At 41.4% G+C, this 26,184-nt stretch overlaps 1 protein-coding gene and 1 non-coding gene across 5 annotated transcripts in view; both read right to left on the reverse strand.

Moving 5' to 3' along the window:
- Nucleotides 1–26,184, reverse strand: part of NR5A2 (nuclear receptor subfamily 5 group A member 2) — a 149,688-nt gene that overhangs the window by 110,159 nt on the left and 13,345 nt on the right. For all 4 annotated transcript variants that reach the window (XM_004028109.5, XM_004028108.5, XM_055367782.2 and 1 more), the window contains 3 exons: nt 23,264–23,382; nt 21,556–21,697; nt 18,312–18,958 (listed from right to left, as the gene is read on the reverse strand). In XM_004028109.5, the coding sequence (XP_004028158.1) occupies nt 18,312–18,958; nt 21,556–21,697; nt 23,264–23,382 (908 nt within the window). The remainder of the gene's footprint in view (nt 1–18,311; nt 18,959–21,555; nt 21,698–23,263; nt 23,383–26,184) is intronic.
- LOC115932250 (U6 spliceosomal RNA) lies at nt 12,938–13,042 on the reverse strand. The gene has a single exon (XR_010133015.1). It is a non-coding gene; the product is annotated as a U6 spliceosomal RNA (small nuclear RNA).

Raw genomic sequence — 26,184 nt, forward strand, 5'->3', positions numbered from 1 at the left:
TAATGTCTAAATTTTTTAGGTTTTCACATAGCTGCAATTCAGCAAGTCATCATGTAAAGGGTTATGATGAAGCAAGGGGTAGCCACGTGTTCCATCTCTATTTACAGGTCCACAGGGAATGACACATGATGCAGAAGGAAGGATTTAAGTTGTACATAAAAGAATGTCTTGACTACTGCCAAACAGGGGCCAGGCATGGTGGCTCACGCCTGTAATCCCGAGGCCGAGGCGGGCAGATCACTGGAGGTCAGAAGTTCGAGACCAGCCTGACCAACATGGTGAAACCCTGTCTCTACTAAAAATACAAAAATTAGCTGGGCATGGTAGTGGGCGCCTGTAATTCCTGCTACTCAGGAGGCTGGGGCAGGAGGATCACTTGACCCCAGGAGGCAGAGGTTGCTGTGAGCCGAGATCGTGCCATTGCACTCCAGCCTGGGTGACAGAGTGAGACTCCCTCTCAAAAAAAAAAAAAAAAAAAGATAATTAATTAAATAGATGGCAGGGAACGTATAGAGGATCCCCACCCCTGAGAAATCTTTGGGAAGAGCTTGAATTTATATCTGTGTGGAGTGGTCTAGCTGTGCCTTCTTGAATAAAAATAAGGATTAGAATAAATGAATAATTCCCAAAGATGACATCTGAAAACTGGCTCTGGCACCTGGATCTATCTGTTTAGGGAAGTTTTAGAACATGTGCAGGATTTTCCCCTAGATGGTCTGGTTCCCCTTCTCCACAAATGGCTCCCAAAGGCTTAAGCCAAAAACCTGAGTCCTGCGTGCCTCATCTTCTCTCAAAGTCTTTTTGGCAAATTCTATCAGCTTTACCTCAACATATATCCTGGGTCCATCAACTTCTCCCCCATCTCCATTCTCCTGCCCTGATCTAAGCCACCATCTCTCCATCTCTCCCCTGGGGTGATGGACCTCTTGTATACTCTCTTGCTTCCCTTCAACTTTTTTCCCATCTGCAGCCAGTGCAATAGTTTTTCTACTGAGAATTCGATGAAATCACTCCATTGCTTAAAATCCTCCTATGGCTTCCTATTCCAAACAATAAAATCCAAGCCCTCCAGGAGCTGGACCTTGTCAAACTGTTTGACATTTTCAAGAGCCCTATTTCCCCCACAATCATTGATTTTTAGGTAGTGACCTTCCTTTATTTTCTTGAAAATATTAAGCTAGCTTCTACCTCAGGATTTTTGCATATGCTGTTCCTGTGCCGGTAGTGCTGTGTGTCCAGATTTATCAAGGCTGTTTTCTTTCTTGTTATTTGGATTTCAGCTGAAATGTCAGCTCTTCACATTGGTCTTCTCTGAACCCCTCTAAGTGCTCCCTCCCTCCTCACTTGTTTCTTCCCACTTCTAGAACAGGGCTTGACACATACTGGATACTTAATTAATGTATGTTGAATTAATAAATATATGAATGGATGAGCAATTCATCAGGTCTGGGGTAGAATTTGGGAATATGTAATTTTAAAAAGCTAGTGTGGAATCACTTTAGGCACACTGGGCTAGATTGCCCCCTCGATGTGTGCATATACTGGAAGGATGATTTGGTGTCACTAAAATAATAACTATGAAATAATCAGCAATAAATCAGTTCAAGGTTAAAAAGAAAAACTTGGCTGGGCATGGTGGCTCACGCCTGTAATCCCAACATTTTGGGAGGCCGAGGTGGTGGATCACCTGAGGTCAGGAGTTAGAGACCAGCCTGGCTAACATGGTGAAACCCTGTCTCTCCTAAAAATACAAAAGTTAACTGCATGTGGTGGTGCACACCTGTAGTGCCAGCTTCTCAGGAAGCTGAGGCTAGAGAATCGCTTGAACCCAGGCAGAGTTTGCAGTGAGCCAAGATCACACCACTGCATTCCAGCCTGTGTGACAGAGTGAGACTCTGTCTCAAAACAATAAAAAAATTAAAATTAAAAAAGAAAAAGAAAACTTTCCGGTCAAAAAGAATGTTATACTGAAGAAATCTGAAGGCTGGGCTTGGTGGATCAAGCCTGTAACCCCAACACTTCGGGAGGCTGAGGCAGAAGAATTGCTTGAGCCTAGGAGTTTGAGACCAGCCTGGGCAACATAGCTAGGCCCCATATCTACAATAAATAAATAAATAATTTTTAAAACATTACATTTGTTTAAATTAAATATGAAACAAGGACCAGGACCTCAAATACATACATGTCATCAATAACCAAAATTTACCTAGAGGAAAAAGGTCTGTTGGAGACAATAACAAAAATAACGAAGCACATAAAAGATACCAACTCCTTTAGTACAAGTTTAGATAGTAAATTAAAAACAAAACAATATTTAAATGCACTTTAAGCTAAATGCTAGTGATTAAGGAAAATCCTATACCAGGACCGAAATCATGACATTATGTGGTGGGCATATGTCCCTGGTACATTTTCAATCCTTCTGGCCCCCTATGCTTAAGTTTTTCTAGTGGCTCTCCTTTGCTTTGAATAAAATCCATATTAGAACCATATGTATAAATGACCTGCTCACCTGTCCAGCTTTACCCCTTGCCCCTTCCCTATCCTTGTCTTTCCAGCCATAGGAATTACTTGAAGTTTCCAAGAAGTGCTATGCCAATGTCTCTGTATTTTTATACGAGCTGTTCTCTCCTAGTGATGCCGCCCTGAACCCTCCCCTTACTCCCACCTTGTTATCTATGGGAATTAAGTTGTCCTTTCCAGTTCAAACATTATCTTAAACATTGGTGTATACAGAGCTGGGGTTATTAGTGTGCTGTCATAACCAAGTACTTGCAGAAGATTTCAGGGTCAGAGTTTGCCATTGTGTTTAGTGCCGCATCAATGTCAGGAGGGGTTCTACTTTAATTGAGAAAACTGCTGTGAAGACTTGTAAAGTGAAGACAGCTCTCGTCTTCTTTTTTTTTTTTTTTTTTTTTTTTTTTTTTTTGAGATGGAGTCTCGCTCTGTCGCCCAGGCTGGAGCGCGATGGTGCGATCTTGGCTCACTGTAACCTCCACCTCCCAGGTTCAAGCAATTCTCCTGCCTCAGACTCCTGAGTTGCTGGGATTACAGGCATAAGCCACCATACCCAGCTACTTTTTGTATTTTTAGTAGAGACGGGGTTTTGCCATGTTGGCCAGGCTGGTCTTGAACTCCTGAACTCAGGTGATCCTCCTGCCTCAGCCTCCCAAAGTGCTGGGATTACAGCACTTGCTTCTGTCATGTCTCCAGCAATTTAGCATAGGGATTGACACACAGTACAAACTTGATAAATGTTTGATGAATGTGTGAGTGAATAAATGAATATGTGAATAAAATTTGAATTTGGCCTGATCCTAGGTCAGGACTACCCATTTATGGCTGAAATGTTTTAGGGGCAGCTTTAAGAGTGTGATTCAACAATAAAGAAAAATACTACACCCCAGTAAAATGCAGGTGTAATGCGGTTTGATCCTTTCAAAAGCTAAAAATCTCAGTTGGACCCTTCCAAATATGACTGAAATGAAGTTATGTTTACTAGATTATAACACTTCATTGAAAAAATCATAAAAGCAATTCTCAATGGTCAAATAAAACTCCTTCAATAACACTCATCAGCAGGAATACCAACAGATGAGTGCAACATAGTAATGCTTTTGGGCCGGGCGGGGTGGCTCACACCTGTAATTACAGCACTTTGGGAGGCCAAGGTGGGTGGATCACGAGGTCAGGAGTTCGAGACCAGCCTGACCAACATGGTGAAACCCCGTCTCTACTAAAAGTACAAAAATTAGGCCGGGTGCGGTGGCTCACATCTGTAATCCCAGCACTTTGCGAGGCCGAGGGAGGTGGATCATGAGGTCAGGAGCTCGAGACCAGCCTGACCAACATGGTGAAACACTGTCTCCACTAAAAAAAACAAAAATTAGCTGGGTGTGGTGGCATGCACCTGTAATCCCAGCTACTCAGGAGGGTGAGGCAGGAGAATTGATTGAACCTGGGAGGCAGCGGTTGCAGTGAGCCGAGATTGCGACACTGCACTCCAGCCTGGGTGACAGAACGAGACTCCATCTCAAAAAAAAAAAAAAAAAAAACACGCCAAAGTGAACCAGGGCCATTGTTTACACTGCAGGTATCTGATGTTACTTGAACCAAGTGTTAATAGCAATATTGCTGTTATTGCACTCAGGTGTCTTCCCCCCACCTTAATTTACGTGCCAAACAGATCCATAATTTTTTTCTCCAAAGCTGGAGCAAGAATCAATTAAAGTACATAATAATGTGTTAACTAGCTAACATTAAGGGGCATTTCAAGCCTCTGAGTTTTTAGCAGTAGAGCTTTTCTTTCATTTGTTCTGTAAGATCTATAATTGAAAGAATACCATGAGAGATGCCTTTCATCAGCTCCGCGAGTTACATTTCCTGCTTTGATAACTGTACAAGGAAAATCTAAGGCACTTCAAGCTCCCCAATTACGTTTGATTAGCTAGTCAAAATAATATAACAGCTTTTCATCACCCAATGGAAAACTTTTGAAGAATTCTGTTGCCAACACTTCTGCACAAACACTAACCTATATCACTATTTTATAAGGGGAAATGTAATATTTAGTAAGTTTTTTAAAAATTAGGCAACAAGTAAAGCCTCTTATTCATCACAACTTTAGATCAAAAGGGCACACAACTGTGCTGATAAGATGTGTGGTAAAGAAGCATTTGTAGCAGTTTCAGAGTCCACAGGATACAGTGATCAAAATGAAACAACAGCCCTTAGAATGAGCCAACATTTCAGAGAATGTGTGTGAAAACAGGATATGCACTCAAAACACTGTGATACAGACACAGACACACACACACACACACACACACACACACACACACACACACACACACACACACACACACACACACACAAAATCTGCCAGGGAGAATTATTTGGGACCCCGAACTTGTGCATGCAGATAATTGTTTTTAGCAAATGAATATGAGTGTGCCTGTACGAAAATAAGGAACACTAATTAAGAAGTCATTTAAAACATTATTCTGGGAATTTTCAGGTTATTGACAATATCTATGGAATGTTGCTTAAAAGTAAAGCAAAGATGTCTACATATTGCCTTTACCATTGAGAAATCTGTATCCGTCCTTTATGTCTTGAGCACATCAATTCAACATGTATCCAGTGTCTACCATGGGTCATTCCCATAAAAATATGTTTTTAATTTAAATGAAGTAATTATCCTGCTCTCTCAGGTAAAACATGCTATAAACAGGGCATTTAGACATGTGACAGTCAATTCATTGGAGGTGGTTCTGTTATAGAATTTAATAACGAACACTACTAAACCATTGATGAAAGGCCAGTTACATCTGTGCTCCCAAAAATGAAAGACAGAGACCAGGACCTTAAGATCTCAGGTTGCATTCCATCTTTGCGAGGCTCTTATTGCACAATAAAGGACAGACTTTAGACCTATTGGCCAATTATTCAATCTGTCATGTGAAGAAATGGTATTCTTACAGAATTAGAAGTTGGATCAAGTTTGGTTGTAAAGTTAATCCTGGGTCGGACGCAGTGGCTCACGCCTGGAATCCCAGCACTTTGGGAGGCGGAGGTGGGCGGATCACCTGAGGTCGGGAGTTCAAGACCAGCCTGACCAATATGGAGAAATCTTGTCTCTACTAAAAATACAAAATTAGCCAGGCATGGTGGTATACGCCTGTAATTCCAACTACTTTGGAGGCTGAAGCAGGAGAATCGCTTGAACCCGGGAGGCAGAGGTTGCAGTGAGCCAAGATCACGCCATTACACTCCAGCCTGGGCAACAAGAGCAAAACTCTGTCTCCAAAAAAAAAAAAAAGAGTTAATCCCGAATGTTGTGCACTCTGAGTGACATTGACATTTCCAAATTCAAAATAATGTGGTTTTCTGTTAGTTTTCTGAGAGAAATGATCAGGCAGCATTTCAACAAGTCCTGGGTACTTCAGACTTAACTTTTTTTTTTTTTTTTTGAGACGGAGTTTTGCTCTGTTGGCCAGGCTAGAGCACAGTGGCGCAATCTTGGCTCACCGCAACCTTCGCCTCCTGGGTTCAACCAATTATCCTGCCTCAGCCTCCCGAGTAGCTGGGATTACAGGTGCCCGCCGCCATGCCAGGCTAATTTTTGTATTTTTTTTTTTTTTAGTAGAGATGGGGTTTCACCATCTTGGCCAGGATGGTCTCGAACTCCTGACCTCGTGATCCACCTGCCTTGGCCTCCCAAAGTGTTGGGATTACAGGCATGAGTCATCGCACCCAGCCCAGACTTAGTTATTCTTGTCAAAGCTTTTGGCTATTCCTTCCCAGGACACATACTTGAAGAATTCATAGAATTTGTCCTGGTAGGTCAAGAATATAGCATGTGAAAATTATTTCCAAGTAGGAAGTTAAAGGTGAGGAAGACACTAGTGACCATCTGTGGGACTGTGTGGATACATGGTTAAAAGACTGAAGTAGAACAGCCTTGTCATGGACAGAAACCCTTACACATATTTGAAAAGCAGGGATTTTCAAATTGCTTTTGCATTGACTTCGTGGGATCCATGCATACTCACCTTGCTAAGCCTGCAGCCTCAGTAACCTCTCCTGCCCATACCCATCCAAGCTGAGCAGCTACTCCCTCTGCACTCACCCTTGGAAAATGCCACTGTGTGGAAGTCACCTGGTACAGTGGAAGGACAGATAGAAATCCTATTATCATTAACTGCAGCCCATCTCTGGGGTCTATTTAACCGTTTCTCTTGCCTGCTCCACCCATTCTCAGACTTGTAGGGAACGAGTTGCCTTCCTTGCTGAACCACATTTCACCTGAAGGGTAAATGAAGATGCAGCTGAGGACAAGGTAATGCCTAAGGGTGCTTCCTGAGGTATAAGGAGGAAAGGAAAAAGAGTTAATGAAGTAAGAAAAGAAAAAGCGAATTGGGACAGAAGAAAAGTGGACAAGGAGGAGAGAGGAGAAGATAAAGAAAATGATGTGCAAGGTTAGTGTCCCCCATGAAGCCAGCCAGGGCACCCATGCCACTGGCTGCCTGATGCTAGTATGGAGAGGACACAGGTGTAGAGGGGAGTTAAGTTTTAAGTATCAGATATTCAAGAAATACCTAACTGCTGGGTTAGGTGACGCGGTTTATGTCATTTTTGTTGTTCTTGGCTGTGGGTGGTTTTCTTGGGTTAGAGCTTAATGTCTTTAACGTGAAGGGTAGTTTAAATGGCCAATTTCCATGGAGCCATTCTGCAAATGGATGTTGAACTCTCAAAGATTTGTATGATCTACTTCCCAAGCTGTAGAAGAATAGGTCAAAGCAAAATCATTCTTTATTTATCCTGGAAAATAAAAAAGATCTATTTTACCATATAGGTTCAGAGGGCAAAGTCCTTCAAAAGTGTGTTGAGGGATGTCACATATGAGTCATGTTTTCTGTGTGTGTGTATGTGTTTAACTCATTCTGTGACTTTGTATGACAGTGTGCAGACAGGGAACAGGGGGCTCAGGCTTAGTGGGCTCTACCTCCCCAACACTGAGGAAGTAACACTGGCAGCCTTTCCATAAGATCTGTGAGCAATCTGTGTGCCTTCTGGAAAAGCATAAGTACTGGCATAAGCAGGGACCCTAATTATTCTCAGCAAACAAGCATGTGGCTACTTCTAGGCAGACAAGCTGACAAAATTGCTTCTACCGATTGTTCAGTAGGAACCGGTGCCGAGCACTGGGAGGTTGGGAGATAAGGTAAGCCTACCCAGGTATTCACAAGCTGGGGAGGACCTCACTGCTAATGCATACCTGACTGCCTCATTCTGTGCCCCTCCAATTATATATAGCCTGGTTTTGCAAAATGAGGCTGAAGTCTCTGCAACCAACAACAAGACCCTGTTCCTGTTCTGATGGGGACATACTGAATTATTTTGTCTTCAGTTTCCTACGATGGTCTCCTCTAATTATTATTATTATTATTTTTAAGACAAAGTCTCACTCTGCCGCCCAGGCTGGAGTGCAGTAGTGCGATCTTGGCTTACTGCAACCTCCGCCTCCTGAGGCCAAGTGATTCTCCTACCTCAGCCTCCCAAGTAGCTGGGATTATAGGCAAGTGCCAGCACGCCGGGCTAATTTTCATAATTTTTGTAGAGAAGGGGTTTCACCATGTTGGCCAGGCTGGTCTCGAACTCCTGACCTCAGGTGATCCTCCCACCTCGGCCTCCTAAAGTGCTGGGATCACAGGCATGAGCCACCGCACCTGTCTGGGCCTCCTCTAATATAAAAAAAAAAAAAACAAAAAACAAAACCCAGCCCAGCGCGGTGGTTCATGCTTGTAACCCCAGCACTCGGGGAGGCCGAGGCAGGTGGATCACCTGAGGTAAAGAGTTTGAGACCAGCCTAGCCAACATGGTGAAACCCCGTCTCTACTAAAAATACAAAAATTAGCAGGGCGTGGTGGCGTGTGCCTGATCTCAGCTACTCGGGAGGTTGACGCAGGAGAATCGCTTGAACCCGGAAGGCGGAGGCTGCAGTGAGCTGAGATCGCGACACTGCATTCCAGCCTGGGCAACAGAGTGCGACTCTGTCTCAAAAACAAAAACAAAAACAAAAAACAAAAAAACAAAAAACCAACATAACAAATGTATGTATCTTTGGGTAAACTTATGAAAAAAACACTCTCTTTGGTAAAAAATAATACAAGTCCTTTAAGACCTGTTGGAATATGGTAAAGAGGTGAGCATATTGATAATGGCAATTATCAATTATAAAGTACTTTAAATATCCTGCTCTTGCAGGTGCAACATGCTGTAAACAGGGCATTTAGACAGGTGATAGTCAATTCATAGGAGATGGTTCTGTTGTAGGCTTTAAAAAACAACACTACTGAACCATTGATGAAAGGCCAGTTACATCCATGCTCCCAAAATGAAAGACAGAGACCAGGAACAAAAAAATGTATATGGAAGTTCTTTGTAAACAGTAAAGTACTTTACTGAAAGTACAATTTGGCTAAGCATGGTGGCTCACATCTGTAATCCCAGCACTTTGGGAGGCCAAGGCGGGTGGATCATCTGAGGTCAGGAGTTTGAGACCAGCCTGGCTGACATGGTGAAACCTTGTTTCTACTAATAATACGAAAATTAGCTAGGCATGGTGGTGCATGCCTGTAATCCCAGCTACTCGGGAGGCTGAGGCAGGAGAATTGCTGGAACCCAGGAGGTGGAGGTTGCAGTGAGCCGAGATTGTGCCATTGCACCCCAGCCCAGGCAACAAGAGTGAAACTCCATCTCAAAAAAAGAAAAAAGGAAAAAAAAAGTACAATTATGGCCAGGCGCAGTGGCTCATGCCCATAATCCCAGCACTTTGGGAGGCCGAGGCAGGCAGATCACCCTGAGGTCAGGAGTTTTGAGACCAGCCTGGCCAACATGGCGAAACCCCATCTCTACTAAAAATACAAAAATTAGATGGGTGTTGTGGTGCGTGCCTGTAATCCCAGCTACTCGGGAGGCTGAAGCAGGCGAATCACTTGAATGCAGGAGGCGGAGGTTGCCATGAGCCAAGATCGTGCCACTGCACTCCAGACTGGGCGACAGAGTGAGACCCTGTCTCAAAAAAAAAAAAAAAAAAAAGAAAGAAAAGAAAAGAAATTGATTTAGCAAACTTTTACTAATCAATTAACTTGACATCTCTATGAGTCATTATGACTGATGGACGTATCCTCTACAGAGAACATGTTATACGAGAGCGATGGTCTTTTACTCCCACTCTGACCAAATGACCATACACTGTACTCTCATCACTGGACTGTCCTAAAGATCAAACTAGAAAATGGCCTGAAAGCACCTAGCACTAGAGTAGGTGCTTAGTGGGTACCCAAGAAAAGTTACTTCTCTTCTCCTTTACCATATGACCTAGAGCAGAGCAAGGAAAATGCTCACGTCTGTACCATTTTCCAACGGGTCTTAAAGGACTTGTATTACTGAAAAGAATGGTTTTTCATAAATTGACCCAAAGATATGTAAATTCATTATGTTTTCTTTTGTGTAATTAGAGAAGGTCATCATAGGAAACTGAATACAAAATAATTCAGTACATCCTCATCAGAACAGGAACAAGGGCTTGCTCTTGGCTGCCGAGGCTTAAGCCTCAGTTTGCAAAACCAGACTATATCGAACTGGAGGGACACAGAATGAGGCAGTCAGGTATGCGGTAGCAGTGTGGTCCTACTCTCACTGTTCAGATTCAGACACCTGACGATGGCCAAGCTAGTTAAACATGGATTTCTTGGGTGTGCCTCGCTATTCTCATGTTCTCCCCACGGTTCCAGTAGATAACATACAGGTTAATACGAACAGGACACTCATAAGACATGTGAACAAGCAGACCCAGTGTGAAGTTATGATCATCACTACTCTCTTACCAAATATCCCAGCGCCCCATGGAGGATATGTTTCCATGGAAACTATTAGTGCTCAACTATGCTGAAACCATAAGTTTCAGGGAGCTTAAACTGAGTTTACAGTTTGTAAACGTATACTCAACGAATAAAGCAAATTTACTTCTTTTTCAAAGTAACAAAAAAAAAATCTAAGGACAAAAACAGATCAGGATTGGCAGGGACTGGGGTGGGGAGAGGAGTTTATTACAAAGGGACACAAGAGAATTTTAAAGTGTGAAAGAGCTGTTTTATTATTTGTACATTAAAAACAGTAAATTTTAGGAAGAGTAAATTTTATCTTAGTAGACGTAACTAATGCATGGGAGTTTTGAAGTGACTGGTGTACTTTCAAGATATCCCAGTGAAGAACAATACACATCCCCACAGTAAGTGGGCATGTTCCACTGCCCCACAGTGAGTTGGCCATAGCACAAACAGGCATTGACTGAGAAGAGCTGATTCTTTCAGTGAATTGTGAGCAAGAAGAAAGCTCAGAAGAAAGCAAGAAGAAAGATAATGGCTTTCTGAGTCTACAATAGACACATGCAATATACGTATATAAGCAAGAAAGGCTGAAATAACATAAATTCTCATCCAACACTATCAGCCACACCAAAGCCTTCTGTTTCAGGTCTGCTTGGAAAAAGATATAAAAGCAGATGCTTAACACCTGAAGAGACCTTAGAGCCCATGAATCAAACCTGCTGATTCCAACATTCTCTCCAAATTCACAAAGACAGAACAGTTTCATATCTACCTTCAGCGGAAGAAAAACCAGTTTTATCATTTCCTTGTAAACTATGCAGGTTCGATTTATTTCATTCTGGCAACTTTGTGATGAGTATGAGAACTGGCAATAGATGGCTTAATGTGCCTTGAGATCAAATTTTGATTGGAAAATTTTCATTGAAAAATTTGACTGGAAAACAAACTTTAATGTTTATTTTCTTTGTGTCATCCTTGTGCTTCCCAGATTAGCTACTTTGCATCCAGAGAAGTGAAAACAAAGGTAAGTAAAGTGGCTATTGCTCTGTGACATCACATGGCAATGAGGAGTGCTGGTGTTGGACCCATGATTCCCGACCCCAACTCTCAGGAGAAGGCAAAGGACAGCCATATGGCAAGTAAATGTGGTAGACACCGAGCAGGATCCTCTCTCTCAGTTTCTCTTTCTCTCCCATAGAAAAGTAGGGCTGGCTGGGCACAGTGATTCACGCCTGTAAACTTTGGGATGCCAAGGCTAGTGGATCACCTGAGGTCAGGAGTTTGAGACCAGCCTGACCAACATGGAGAAACCCCATCTCTACTAAAAAATACAAAAATAAGCCAGGCGTGGTGGCAGGCGCTATAATCCCAGCTACTCGGGAGGCTGAGGCAGGAGAATCACTTGAACCTGGGAGGCAGAGGTTGCAGTGAGCTGAGATCGCACCATTGCGCTCCAGCCTGGGCAACAAGAGCGAAACTCCGTCACAAAAAAAACAACGTAGGGCTGAAAGGCACAGTGGGTTATGCCTTAATTCCAGCACTTTGGGAGGCCAAGGTGGGAGGACTGCTTGAACCCAGGAGTTCCAGACCAGCCTGGGCAACGTCGCAAGATCCCATCTCCACAAAAAATAAAAAATTAGCTAGCGTGGGTTGCATGCGCCTGTAGTCCCAGCTATTTGGGAAGCTAAAGTGGGAAGATGGCTTGAGGCCACAAGGTCAAGGCTGCAGTGAGCTATGATCATGCCACTGCACTCCAGCCTGGGCAACAGTGAGAGACCTTGTCTTAAAAAAAAAAAAAAAGTAGGACTAAGTAAATTTACTAAAGAATATAGCTTAAAATTGGGGCAGATTCAATAAAGTCTAAGATTATAGGCCTGCATTGGGAAAGGTAACTGTGATTTAGGAAAAAGGATCTAGAATGTTAAAAATAAATAAATAACGCTGCTCAGATAGCTTCCATAATTGGCTAGAGAAAAAAGAAGGTTTGCTCCTCCCCTTGTGCCCTCGCTTTAGATAAAGCTATACTTAAAAACCAACTTCAGCATGGCTAAATTCCTTTGGCACAAACTCCCTGAGTCTCTGAGACCTATTTTCCACAGAAATGCTAGTTGGGAGTTTCAGTCAGGATTAATTTAGATTTTTTTTAATACGTACATGTATCAGAATCATTCACCGAGGGGAAGTTCTTATATATCCATTCCCAGAATTCTCTTAAGACATCTGGTCTCATTAGAAGATCAAATAGATCCTCCAGATTCATTAGTTGTTTAACAAAGTGGGAATTATTTTCTCACTGCTCTTGTGTTTGTGAGATATTCAAGACACAGGTGAAAAAAAAAATAACTGAAAAAAAAAAAGCCAATCTTCTTGACTCACAAGAACAGCTCTTTCAGCAGAATACAGAAGTCTCGAATTAGCTCTTAATTTCTAAAAACACAAGGAAACAGTCAAGAGCATACGTCACTTAACAGATTTGGTTTAAAGATCAGAAAATTTTATTAGTGGCTCACCTATCACCCGGTTACAATCCTGTGTTCTCTTTTTTTATGGACAGTTTCATGAATGCGTGTGTCATCTCTGTGCAGGGGGTCATGCTAATCTCTGTATCTTTCCAATTTTATTGTATATGCTGCCAAAGTGAGCTCCCTGCATTCTTTTTCTGCTATCTCGACAAGCATACGTAACAAGAAACCCATACTGAACATGCCTAGCTTCTAGTAGAGCACAGGATATAATCTTTTTTGGTCGCTTTAACTGCAGAGCACAGCCCATATGCCGTCACTGAACCAGATTCACCCGGAGAGTAAACTATCCGCAGAGGGTAGGGCACTAGAGAATGCTTCAGAAACTCTTTCAAGGCCCAGAAGTGCTGAATCCACTGTACTGAATGATACCCCAGTGGCCTGAAAGAATTATTGTAGCTTTTTAAAGTGACTCATTCACTCCCAGGGGGTCATCTGGACTCAGGGAAAATCTGTCTAACTGATTATTAGTGATTTGGTAATTGGATGGTAGTGATGGGCTTCTGATAACCTAGAGATTTGCTTTAGCTTCACTGGCAAAGGACTGTTTTCTTTGGAGTCAAAGATTACACTGCCTCTTTGTGTGTGTGTGTGTGTGTGTGTGTGTGTGTGTGTGTGTGTGTGTGTGTGTGTGCTGGGGGGGGATGAGGGAATGCATACAAGAGGACTGCTTCTTTGAACCTGAATCTACCAGTCCCAGTTCTGCCATTCAGTAGCTGGATAATCTTGGGCAGATTACATTCCCTTCTGCCTCAGTTTCTTCATATGTAAAAAGAGGTAGGGTCAAATGATCTCAGTGATGTCTTCTAGCTCTGAAAAACCTTGTGATTTCTAGGCAATGAGTATCTTTTGATGCACATCTGTTGTCGCAAAAGCTACAAGTTTCAGAGTATTAATTTCATCTTTCTCAAGCCATTATTTTGGATGAAGACCAGAATTGTCCTTTACAAGTGTGTTAAAAAAACAAAGCAGCTCACTTATATGTGTCCTCTAGCCCTTTTCCCTTTCATCTTCCAGCTCTGAAATTCCACGGTTTCTGTGAGAGTTGGGGAGTTGTAATTTCTTCTTTTTCATTCCAATCTTTTGAATGAAAACCAGAATACCTTTTTTTGCACCTTGTAGATGTATAGAAAAACAAAACAACCTACCAAATTTCCTGGCCCTTCTGTTCCCTTAACTAGTAAACAAATGAAATTCTCTTTTTTTCCTATGTGGTAGAGAGTGTAATTTGTCCTGAGAGAGTGAGCAAGAGGTAGGCCGGGTGCGGTGGCTCATGCCTATAATCCCAGCACTTTGGGAGGCCGAGGCAGGCGGATCACAAGGTCAGGAGACCAAGACCATCCTGGCTAACACGGTGAAACACCGTCTCTACTAAAAATACAAAAAATTAGCCGGCGTGGTGGCGGGCACCTGTAGTCCCAGCTACTCAGGAGGCTGAGGCAGGAGAATGGCGTGAACCCAAGAGGCGGAGCTTGCAATGAGCCGAGATCGCACCACTGCACTCCAACCTGGGCGACAAAGCAAGACTCCGTCTCAAAAAAAAAAAAAAAAAAAAAAAGAGAGTGAGCAAGAGGTCATTTCAAAATTGCCTAATTAGAAGCAAATATGTGAGTTTTCATCTTTGGGTTTTAGAGGTATAAAAAATCTGTCCGATAAGTATATCACTTGATAGGTAATTTGCTGTGCAGTTACCAAGAAAAGGACAGATATTTAATGAATAAAACAGGCACAATGGCTCCTGTCTGTAATCCCAGCACTTCAGGAGGCCAAGGCAGGAGGATTGCTTGAGCCTAGGAGTTTGAGACTAGCCTGGGCAGCAGAGTGAGACCCCTGTCTCTACAAAAATAATTAAAATCAAATTGAATAAAAAAGAGCATTTATCTTCCCAAATGGTATTTTAAAATTACAACCTTTACAGAAAGATAGGGTGGGGACTCAGGCTGTGGGTTTCAAGGATGTCTTATAGGCCACGCCAGGAGGAAGAGACCTTTTTCCGGAGTTATTATCCTTAATTGTAGCAGGTAGGCAACGCCAATGGATGGCTGATAAAACCTCCTCTAGAGCAGCAAGGTTTCCTGAATTGCAGGTCATGCCTCATTACTGGGCCGTGAAATCAATTTAGTGAGTCGTGACCAGAATTTTTTTAAAAACATAAAATAAATTAGACTAAAGTAGAATAGATAGAAAATATCAGAGTGCGTGGCTTGTAGGTTATGTACTATCTGGTGAAACTTTGGTTTAGTTGTGTGTATGTGTTTGTATGTTTGTGCATCTCTGTGTGTGTGCGCCCGTGTGATGTGTTTGGTACACTATGTCCTGCCGTAAAATACATTTCCTACTGTGGGTCATGATTAAAAAAATTGAAAGCCACAGCCCTAGAGATGTCTCAATCCTGGCTTCAAATGAGTTGGTTTGCTTTCTGACAAAGTAAATTTATAAATGAAAGGAAAAGGAATTCTTCCAAATGTCAATAGTCGCCTCCCAACTCTCTACTGAAACTATCCTTAAGTTTTTCTGAATTCTACTCTTTGTTCACTGAAAAATACTTGAATCACTCCTGGTCAAAGTAAGCCCAAGGCAAACTGTGAAGTGGGTCAAAATTATCTTTCTCTTCTGGGAACATCTCCCACCCCTTGTAGACGACCCTCGTGTTTGTACTTTTTTCCCTTTTCCTTTTTTCGTATTCTATGAAAGACTGATAAATGCATTAAACAACACCATAATTGATTGAAAAATGCTTTTATATGCCCCATTCTCAAAGATATTTATGTTTTAGCCAAATATTTAACCTCATGCTATATAAAGAAGCTCACTGTAAAATTTATCCGCAGAGGAGGGAAAAGAGAGGAATAGTGGAAAAAGCAAGTTTTCCCAGCCTTCTTAATGCCTTACAGCTGCTAGCTGTATTTACTTCATCATGTTTCCTTTTTTACATGAAAATAATATGCATTATTTCTTTCCTTGTTGATTTGTAAAATATATTTTTATTCTCTGCGGCTGTCTTTATTTTTTAAAATAATTATTTATGAAACTGTCTTATTATAAACTCTGAGAGGAAACATGTTCTTTTATTCAACATTGTATTTACCTTATACCCAACTTACCCCCTGGCCAATTTTAGGTCCTTAATTAGTACTGATTAATAACTGTTAATTGTAATAAAATCATACTACTCTATAACACATGTAATAGTTTTTGCCAATGTTAACCTAAGAGACTATAATTCCATGTTTTTGATCCTAAATATAAAAATTATGTAGATTCTGCACATTTTTCATAAAACAACAGTGATAACATCAATTTATTTATTTATTTATTTTTGAGATGGAGTTTCGCTCTTGTCACCCAGGCTGGAGTGCAATGGCAAGATCTTGGCTCACCGCAACCTCCGCCTCCCAGGTTCAAGCGATTCTGTCTCAGCCTCCCTAGAAGCTGGGATTACAGGCATGTGCCACCAAGTCTGGCTAATTTTTTTGTATTTTTAGTAGAGACGGGGTTTCTCCATATTGGTCAGGCTGGTCTCGTACTCCTGACCTCAGGTGATCCACCTGCCTCGGCCTCCCAAAGTGCTGGGATTACAGGCATGAGCCACTGCACCTGGCCCCAATAATATCAATTTAAAACAGCACCACACTTTACTGAGTATGCAGTATATGCCAGACTCCCGGTACTGGGTGCTTTATCCACATATTCTCATTTTCCTTTGAAAACCTCCTCAATATAAGTAGTTACATCTGTGCTCCCAATACTCCTCCACAAACACCACATATACAAGTTATACATGAGAAAAACCAAGGCTCAGAGTCTAACAACCTGCCTATGAAGACATAATTATTAAGCAGTTCATTTGATTGTAAAAAGTCTGTGTTTTCCTCATTTTTACATTACCTAACCTTTCGACAGTATCTAAAATTATCATTTTAATTTTCATTTTCAAATACTTTACCTGTTCTATTAAGGACACAGTTTTGAATGTAAGAATATCAGGAAAGTGTTTGCATGGTTTGTTTTTTCATGAAAAATGTTCTGATTATCATAGAGTGGTTACAAACCCTAACACACACTCGGAAAATATCTGGCCTAATTGTGCTAACGCAGTGCGTTCTGCTTGCCCTTTGCAGCCTGAGGTATCCTTCTGCCATTTTTAAGTGTAGCAATAAAGGACGTGGAAATCAAGAGCTGGATGTGTCCACAGTCTTAACAGCGTGCTGATGGAATTTTATCAACTTATTTAGGTCTGTTCAGGTAACTTTTTTGCTTCCATGTACAAAGAACAGTGCTTAATGTAGACTGCTATGAAAGCATTATTTTCCATTTGCATGTGGCTTCCACATTCCCCAGACCATCTAGTTACACAGATGATTTTTAACAGTAACTCTTAAAATTAAAAGTCGGCTTTGCATTTTCCTTCTCTCAGAAATTTTACAATCAATCTCCTGTCCTAGGTAATCACAAGTCACAGATATTTAGCAGCCACATCTCTCCCCGTGACAGCAAAAGGAAGAAATTGATTTTGTGACAAAATATACTTGGAAATCAAATTCAAGACTCACTTTTAAAATAGAAATGAAACCACTGACTACCAAATGTGTTTTGGTAGCCCCTCTTAGATTCCAAACTTCTAAATAACTTTCCCACATTAATTCAGACTTAAGTTTCAGGAAATAAAATAATTATTAATTTAAACATAGATCCCTATACAAACAAGTACTATGTTTACAATGCACCAGTCCACTAAAATCAACAAGACATAGATTATGAGAACTACAACCCAAACCAAGTAAACTAGCACTCACCATTTGCCCATTCCCCATCCAGTGACAGTAAACATCCTATTGGAATCTGCTACGAAAACAAAGGCTTTACCAACCTAATGTCAAGGCAAACAGTAGTAAATACCTACTTGATACTACTAACCAGTGGTATCATTTTCATTCCTTAGAGTCTAAACACTACTAAATGTTGGCATTTTTTCCTTCAAAAGAAACCTTCAAGATGACACCATTATAATATAGCTCTTTACGTGGTAATTTTCAAGAAAAATAGTTTACTAGGCGCTATTTCACATTGACTTGAAATGTTTTAAGCCACAAACCATCTGAATTAAAAGGAATACAGATATTCTACTATTTAGAAAAAAAAAGCCCGAGTTTCCTATACTTTATGTTAAATGCCATCCCCCCCAAACTAAGCGCTACACAAAATCAAAGCCCCATAAATTTAAGCTGCCATAGTCCTGAAGTCAAGGTAATAAAATTACGTCTACTCTGTAAATCATACAAAGTAGAAAATTAAGGAACACATATTTTCAGCACCAAGAATGTATTAATTAGGAACATAGTTAGGTCTCTCTTAAAAGGGGTGCTGTAAGTTGTAATAGCTGGTGGCATACCTTAAGTTCTCTGAAGAAGATACTACTCCTGGCCCACTCGACAATGGAGAAGAGAGTTTGATCTGCCATTTTGCACATAAGCCCAAAGGTGCTCAGCTTTTCATGCTTGCTTCGGTTAGCCTGCTCTTGCTGCAAATAGGCCATGATTTTAGCCTGGACTTGAGGCTCATCTGGCTCACACTTCAAAAGTTCCAGTATCAGATGTGGGATGCTTGCTGGAGAGCTCGTCTGGTAACTATCCATATATGAATAGCCCATTATGGACTCGGGTGAGCTGGTATAGGGGTCTGGGTACTCAGACTTGATGGCCCGGCTAGGAAAGTGGCCATATGTTTGGTAACCTTGCAGGCTGCCGTGAGGGGGCATTGTCATGCTAATGGGGGATGTTACAAAGGGACTTCTGTCGTAGTCTGTAGGAGGCAAGGCAGCATGGTTCAGAGGTAGGCCTTTGGAGGCAGAGTGGATGTTTTGAATTGCAGAGGAAATGGTCAGGTCAGAGGGCATAGCTTGGATCACCTGAGACATGGCTTCTAGCTTAAGTCCATTGGCTCTGATGAGGGCTTTTTTCTGTTGCTTCAGGGCCCTGTCTCTCTTGTACATTGGCCCAAACTTATTCCTTCCTCCACGCATTCGGTCGGCCCTTACAGCTGTTGAGGGTGGTGTGGGGGGAAGGAAGGAAAGGTATAAATAAGGTGCAAATTATTAGCATTCTTCAGATATTTAGAAATGTAAATCGACAAGAAGTGGTATGTGTGTGGTTGTTTTCGTTACAATAGCCCACAAAGATTTCCCAAAAAACCATGTCCTCTTTATTTATGAATTCCTTCCTCCAAGTGTGTGTCGTCATCAAAAAAATATTTTGGCCACATAGGGACATATTAACCCTTTTGTGGATGGAGGATAGTTCATAATTTTTGTTAGACATAGAAATATTTCACATAGGCGTGGTGCGGTGGCTCACACCTGTAATCCCTGCACTTTGGGAGGCCAAGGCGGGTGGATCACCTGAGGTCAGGAGTTCAAGACCAGCCTGGCCAACATGATGAAACCCCATCTCTACTAAAGACACAAAAAATTAGCCAGGCGTAGTGGTGGGTGCCTGTAATCCCAGTTATTCAGGAGGCTGAGACAGGAGAATCGCTTGAACCCGGGAGGTGGAGGTTGCAGTGAGCCAAGATCGCACCACTGCACTCCAGCCTGGGCAACAAGAGCGAAACTCCTGTCTCAAAAAAAAAAAAAGAAAAGAAATACTTCACATTGCTAAGAAAGAGTATCAGTCGTTCTACTAAGAGTATATGCTTTTATTATGCCAGTTCCTTATGGAAACCCAAACTGCTTTGGGGTTTTCTTTTGTGGGGGTGTGGAACTGAGTTACCCAATTTTGGATTAAATTGTGAATACTTTCCCACAAGATACCTTCCTCCCTGAAAGCCATTTTGGCCAACTTGTTGCAATAACAAAAGGGGTGGGGACATGTTCTTCTTGGAAAATCATTTTCACCTGGACTTGATGAGCCCACATCAGATGACCACCAGTTACTGCTTTTAATTTAAGTAGAATTGGACATAATTAAAACAAATTCATTTCAGAAGCTGTCAAGAGAGTCTTCTGCCACAGTGATGTGTGGAGTCTGCGGCCATGACTAATAAGTTAGTTAGCAGTTCCCTCTAAGTCCATAGTGGCCAATGGCAATTAGACAGAAACTAGAGACCTCTGATAGTTTGTGACATATTGAACTTGCTGGAGGTTAAGTTTTTGAGCTTTTTATCTTAGGATTAGTATCACATTAAAAATTTATTGTAAATTCTAGGTATACAGAATATTGCACAAGATTATAAAGAGTTTTCCAGCTGGATGATAATTTATTGAATATTCAGTTGTTTCATATCACTCCTAAGGAAGCATGAGCATGTACCACAACTGATTTACAATTGTGAAAGCTTAACTTAAAAAAAAAAAAGAAAGTTTAATTATTTAAGGTAAAGAAATGCAGCCTTATTATTTTTGTCAAAAAGGAATTAAATGGCATCATGCAAAATCACAACATTTACTTATCTTCTGAGTCTCTTACTGTAGTAAGCATCTACCACAATATTTTGCTATTTGGGAAATAATAGTGATTGGTAATAAGAAAATTAATAAGCATCAATTATTTCTTTTCATGATCTCTTAAAAATGATACTGACATTAACAGTCCTCATAATAACCAAAGTGGCTACCTCTATTTGGAAGAAGCGTGTTAGCTATTCAGCAGATTTATATGATTTTTTTTTTTTAGTATTTCTATCAAGTATGAGTTCCATATAACAGAAAAGTTCCAAATAAAAATAGCCTGTGCCTCATTGATCAAATAAAATGCACTCTTGTATCTAGCACCATCGGTGATATGTATCCCTGTTATTGCTTTATTTGCAATATATTTAATCCATGGAAAGCAAGTAGGTCAGAGGCTAGAAAGCAGCAACATACCATAGTAGTCCATGAACTACAAATTATTTACAGCAGTCACATATTAACTTTACTGCCTGCCAATCTGTACATTGTAGTATAGGGTCTGCTCTTTCAACAAAGTTCAAGTGTGGCTTTTCAGGAGCCACTTTCTTGTTCTTTTCAGACCTTTGCTAATGATTTAATAGTTCATTATTTTTCATGTTTCTTGATTCTCAATTTTTTATTTTGCAGCCTCAGTCATTATCTTTTTATAAAATATATTTCTACACTATCAAAGATAATATCCTACATGAGAAACTCCTTTTCACCATTAAAGGCTTTAACTCTTAAGAATCATGAAATTAGTAGTTAACACTTATGACAAGCACACCTCTTTTAAAAAGAATTGAAATCAAACTTTTCCTAGGGTATCTTGATTTAAAAACTCAAAGAATATTTTACTTTTAATAGTTTTACAAATTATTCTTATTTTCAGTTGGATTGCTTTAGTCTTATTTTCATAACCTGATCTTTTTCCCTTTTTTGTGTCTAATGCATCTGCTCCCCAGACTAAAAAAAAGGGGGTGGGCAGGGGAAAGACAACTAATATTTTAAATTTTTTTCCTAGTAGATTTCACCATGATTAAATGAGACTCAGACTATTCTGCAGATGAAACATAGAAAGATCTTACAGTATTGTTGGTAGTGTTAAAATGCTGGGAAAATAATGTTACCATGCTATAAGTACAATGTTGTTTTAAAGTCCATGTCCTTGGAGAGTTTTAATAGGCAGTAGTCTTTAGAAGAATCTTACCTTCTAGCTTCATTCCAACACTTAGACATTTTTGAAAACGACAGTAAGGACAACGCTTTCTCTGTGTTTTGTCAATTTGGCAGTTCTGGTTTTCTATACATGTGTACCTTTTATTATTTTGGACTGTTCGCTTAAAAAATCCCTATAAGACAGAGAAAATAGTGAGACATATTATAAATCTAACACCCGTCTTTTCCATTGTTTCATTTTAAGAAAATCACCAGTAAATCCTTTCATTGCACTATTTGAGCCCTTATGTGGTTCTGTGGTTTATTTTACATTTCAGCAACATCAACCTTCCCAAACTGTGCCAGGCCATGGTGCAGATTTTTCTGGCATCAGTTTTATTCTTGAAGAATTACGTCAAATCCTGGGGAGATTTGGCTACACATCATTTTATCGCAACAGTCAGAAAAAATACACTCTATATAGATAAATTTTTTTAAAATCTATTTTCCTATTATCCCATATGTTCCTGATAGAGGTACTCATGAAGTCCTGGCATTGTTTTTAAGTAGTCTGATATAATTTCAGTGATAAACCATTGCAAAATGCCAGTGGAAAAAACTGAATAGCAAAACACCTCAGAATTTTTTTTTTTTTTAACAAATGTCAACACTGGATAGTTAAAAGCAAAAGGATTTAAAGAGTAAAATGGGAAAATGCTCATAATTCCACTGGAATACATTCAAGTATGGGAACTGTTCTTAAAAAGGCAAAACTAATGGAAGGAAAAAGCATGTATCACAGATAGCTGAATTGTAGCACACAGGGTATGAGCTTTCCTTATATTTTATATAAAAGAATTAATCAAAAATAAAATGTGTAGCTTTATAATATAATAAGAGATTTACCAGGATAGTACTCATATTTAACCCACTTGCCACAAAGAGAAACATTCTTACTTTGTTATAGAGAATGGAGGGATTTTCCTGGTGGTGGTTTGAGTAATTGTACTGAGTTTTCCACTTAAAAACAAAAACAAACAAACAAAAAAAACTTTGAAAAATAGTGAATATTGAATTTACTGGGAATGTATTAAAAAGTCCTGAGATAAATTCTTAAAGTATAATTTATATTTTTGGTAACAATATAGCATATTTTACATATTAAAATCCATGCACTTAAATAGGTCATATGATATATTTATAAAAATTATTATATTAAAAACTAAAATCTGATTTCTTGGTCTTTATGATATAAATTTCAAAAAATCCTTAAAATTATTTTGGAATAAATCAAGATGAAATCACACAGTTGGGAATTTAGGCTTTTATGTCTGTGGATAAAAAATGTTTAGACTTATAGCACAGAAATACTCTGAAGTTAAAATGTATTTGGGAAATACTTTGTCATATTCCCTTTCAAGAACAACGATGCTTTAAATATATATAAGTCAAGCAAAATCAATATTTAGGACTGTTAGAAATGGAAGTCTTTCTACAGCTATATCACTTTACTACAATAAAGTATTTTAGAACCATGAGACTGGCAAAGTTTTCTAAACAGCATAAATTTCTTTGCCTTTTGAAGTAAATCAGACACACACTTCTAAGAATCATCTCCCTAAGACTCTCTCTTTCTCCCTCTTTTTCATTTTTAGTTGAGTCTTTAAAAAGGGAGCCTAAATTTAGCTTAAAAGAAGTAATCCACTGGTTTATTTTGGTGTTGGACATTATATTTTTCAGGTAGCAATGTGTGAGCAAACCTTGCAGCTTTCACAGGTGAGGAGCCCATAATGGTACCCAGACACTTTATCTCCACACACGGGACAAAGCTCTTCCAGATCTTCATCATAGGAGTAATTCACCATTTTAAATTGAGACACTGAAACAAAAAGAGAAATGGATACACATATTCAATTAATTTACATGTAGGTGTTAATCCTGCAACAAAAAGCATTTTGGTGATTGCTGGGCAAATATCACATGGTAAAATATAAAATAAAAACAATTTTTAGCAAGGTCTTACTGAACTATTTTTACAAGTAAAACATCTTTTGTCATCAATAAGCATGGACCTCATATAATTCCATGTGCCACAAACAATTCCAACTTCTTTTGTTAACATTTTAAACTGACCGCTTTTAAACACAAGTCTCATAACTCCACAAAGCAACAAATAGAGACATGAATTGCATAAGGTAACAGTTTAGAATTTCTTTTAAATCCCTATGAAGTTAAATTCCAAAATGTCACCTTCGCCTAAGGTAGAGAAACAAGCGCAGGCTTTATTCCCTCCCTCTTGAAGTGGTTTGCTGCAAGTGCACCTTGCTTACAGGGACAGCAGCACCAATTTGCAAACTCTGTCCGACAGAGAAACTGAAGCCCCAGAAACCCGCTTCTCAGCAGCAGCCCACTTTAACTAAACAGCCTGAGGCTCCCAACTTTCAGATCTGTTAGATAATCGAAACATTCAGTTCCGTATTGACAGTACGTTTCTATTCTGGATACTTTCATCTCCTCACGTTTGAAAATCTGTGAAAATAAAAAGAAGGAAAAAGAAAATAGAGGACGCCCGTACGGGGAAAAATACCAGAAGAGTAAAAGACACACAGAAGGGTTTTGGTTTCAAAGTATTGAAGCCCTGTAATGAACCTCACATGTTTCCGATCATCATAGCAAAATATAAACACCTCGAGATCGCCCTATTAAAGTTAAACAGAAATCAGGCCGCCACGACGCGCGGCGCGGCTCACTGCCGGGATCGGGTAACCGCCTTGCTCCGGACGCAGACCCACGAAGGCGTCTTCGCAGCTAAAAAGATGACAAACTATGCACAGGAAGGGCAGTGACCAGGAGACCCCAGGAAGTGCCTGATCCGGTATTTCCCGGAGACTCCACATCCACACAGGTCAAGTATGGGAGCGCGGGGCGCGGGTGGGCGGGCACCCGCAGGTCTGCGCAGCCCGGACCCTGCCCGCACTCCCCCGGGCACTCTTCGGCAAAACCCGTGGGCGCACCAGGCTCTCGCCTAGGCTCTACCTCCTGCTACCCAACGGCGCACAAACACGGAGCCAAGTTTGTTTTAAGTTAATCAGTGGCGTTTGCAGGGGGTGGGGCAGGTGGGGGATGGAAACCCACGGCCGGGCAGAAGTTTCCTCTGATTTGTTTACCAAAAAGGAAAGAGAAATAGCCCCCACCCCATCGCCAAAGTCCTCCGCCACAGTATCGCCGCAGTGATGACTTGTTCTTTTGAAAATAAAGTTATTTTTTTTCTCTTTGGTTCCCGAGCTCTTCGGTCGGAAAGGGCCGTCAGGGGGGTCACTTGCAGCACTTTGCGGCTAAGGACTGCGCGCAGACCCGCGGAGTTGACGCGTCTCTTCCCGGGCCACAGAGCCCTAGGTTGGCCCACAGGGGAGTGAGTTAGCCAGAGTTTGGGAACCTTCCGAGAAAAGAGGCTCCAGAGGAGGCAGGAGCCTGCCTTCGTGAAATATTAATAAAGGAATGCTGGGCGAGGTCCTCCCAGCGGTGCCAGCCTGAATCCCAGCCCCAAGAGACCCCCACTAGGGTCTTAGGAACCTGGGGGTTTGGGAAGGGCCGAGGGTTCAGAAATTCCTTTATAGCCCCTAGACGTTGATAGCTCTCCTAACAATCGCGATGACAGTCTTGAGGCATGTTTTAGGAACAAGGCGAAAAGCGCACTTTCCCAACTGTGATCTTTTCTACCTCCCCTTCCCCCAACAAAGTAAACTCTAACTTTACACCAAAGGGGCACAGATAGGCAACTGCTTTCAGAGGGACTCCGTGCCTGCCTCGGGGACCCGACATCGAAGAAAGACCGAGGCATGAGGTAGAGACCCTCTTGAAAAAACCCAAAGACAGAGGCTGAGTAGGGAGACGCTGCTGTGTGAGGCCTGGGCACCTTTCAGAGTTTCCCAGATGCTCTGGTGCAGCCGAAGTAGGCGTTTGGGGAGGCGAACCCATCGGGGCAAAGAAGCGCCCACACTCTTCCCCAGTTTCGGTCTAGAGAAAAGAACGGACGGCGGTGCCTTGGAAAGCTAGGGCCTCAGAGAGGCGCACAAAGTTCCCTCAAAGTTGGGCGCGCTGCTCTGTCCCGGGGCCATGTAGTGGATCGTCTTTCTGGGCTCCTACGGAGGCGTCCCAGGTGGGAACCAGAGCAAGCAGGAGAATGGGATCCCCATCCCCAGGGGCTCCTCCCGACAGGCAGGCCTCTAGTCTCCGACGAAGCCTTGCCCCGGCGCTTCCCATGCTAATTTCGAACCATGGGCTGAGTGAGTGGCGACTTCTGAGCCTAGGCACCAAAGAAAAACTACTTCTCTGGTTTGGGGGCACTAGGTAGTGTGTCCAGAAGACCCCTCTCGAACTTTCCAAAGAAAACGTTACCAATAACATTTCTCTCTCCGCTCTCAAAATAAGCCTTTGGCTTCTCGCGCCAGAACGAGAAGCAGAAACTTTCCTTTTGGAGCCAAGAATCGTGCCGGCCTCACCCAGTGACCCCAAGGGTAGGCCCTCTCCGGAGCTGCCGGCTGAGGTCCCCCAACCCAGCCCCCCAGCGCCACTTCCCCGATGCCCCACACTAAACTGGAATTCCAGGTGCCCGGAAGAAAGGCTTCTTTGGACCAACCGGGTTCCCATAGCAGCCAGACCCACAGGTCAGCCTCCGGGG

Source organism: Gorilla gorilla, chromosome 1, assembly GCF_029281585.2.
Source record: "Gorilla gorilla gorilla isolate KB3781 chromosome 1, NHGRI_mGorGor1-v2.1_pri, whole genome shotgun sequence".
Lineage (NCBI taxonomy): Eukaryota > Metazoa > Chordata > Mammalia > Primates > Hominidae > Gorilla > Gorilla gorilla.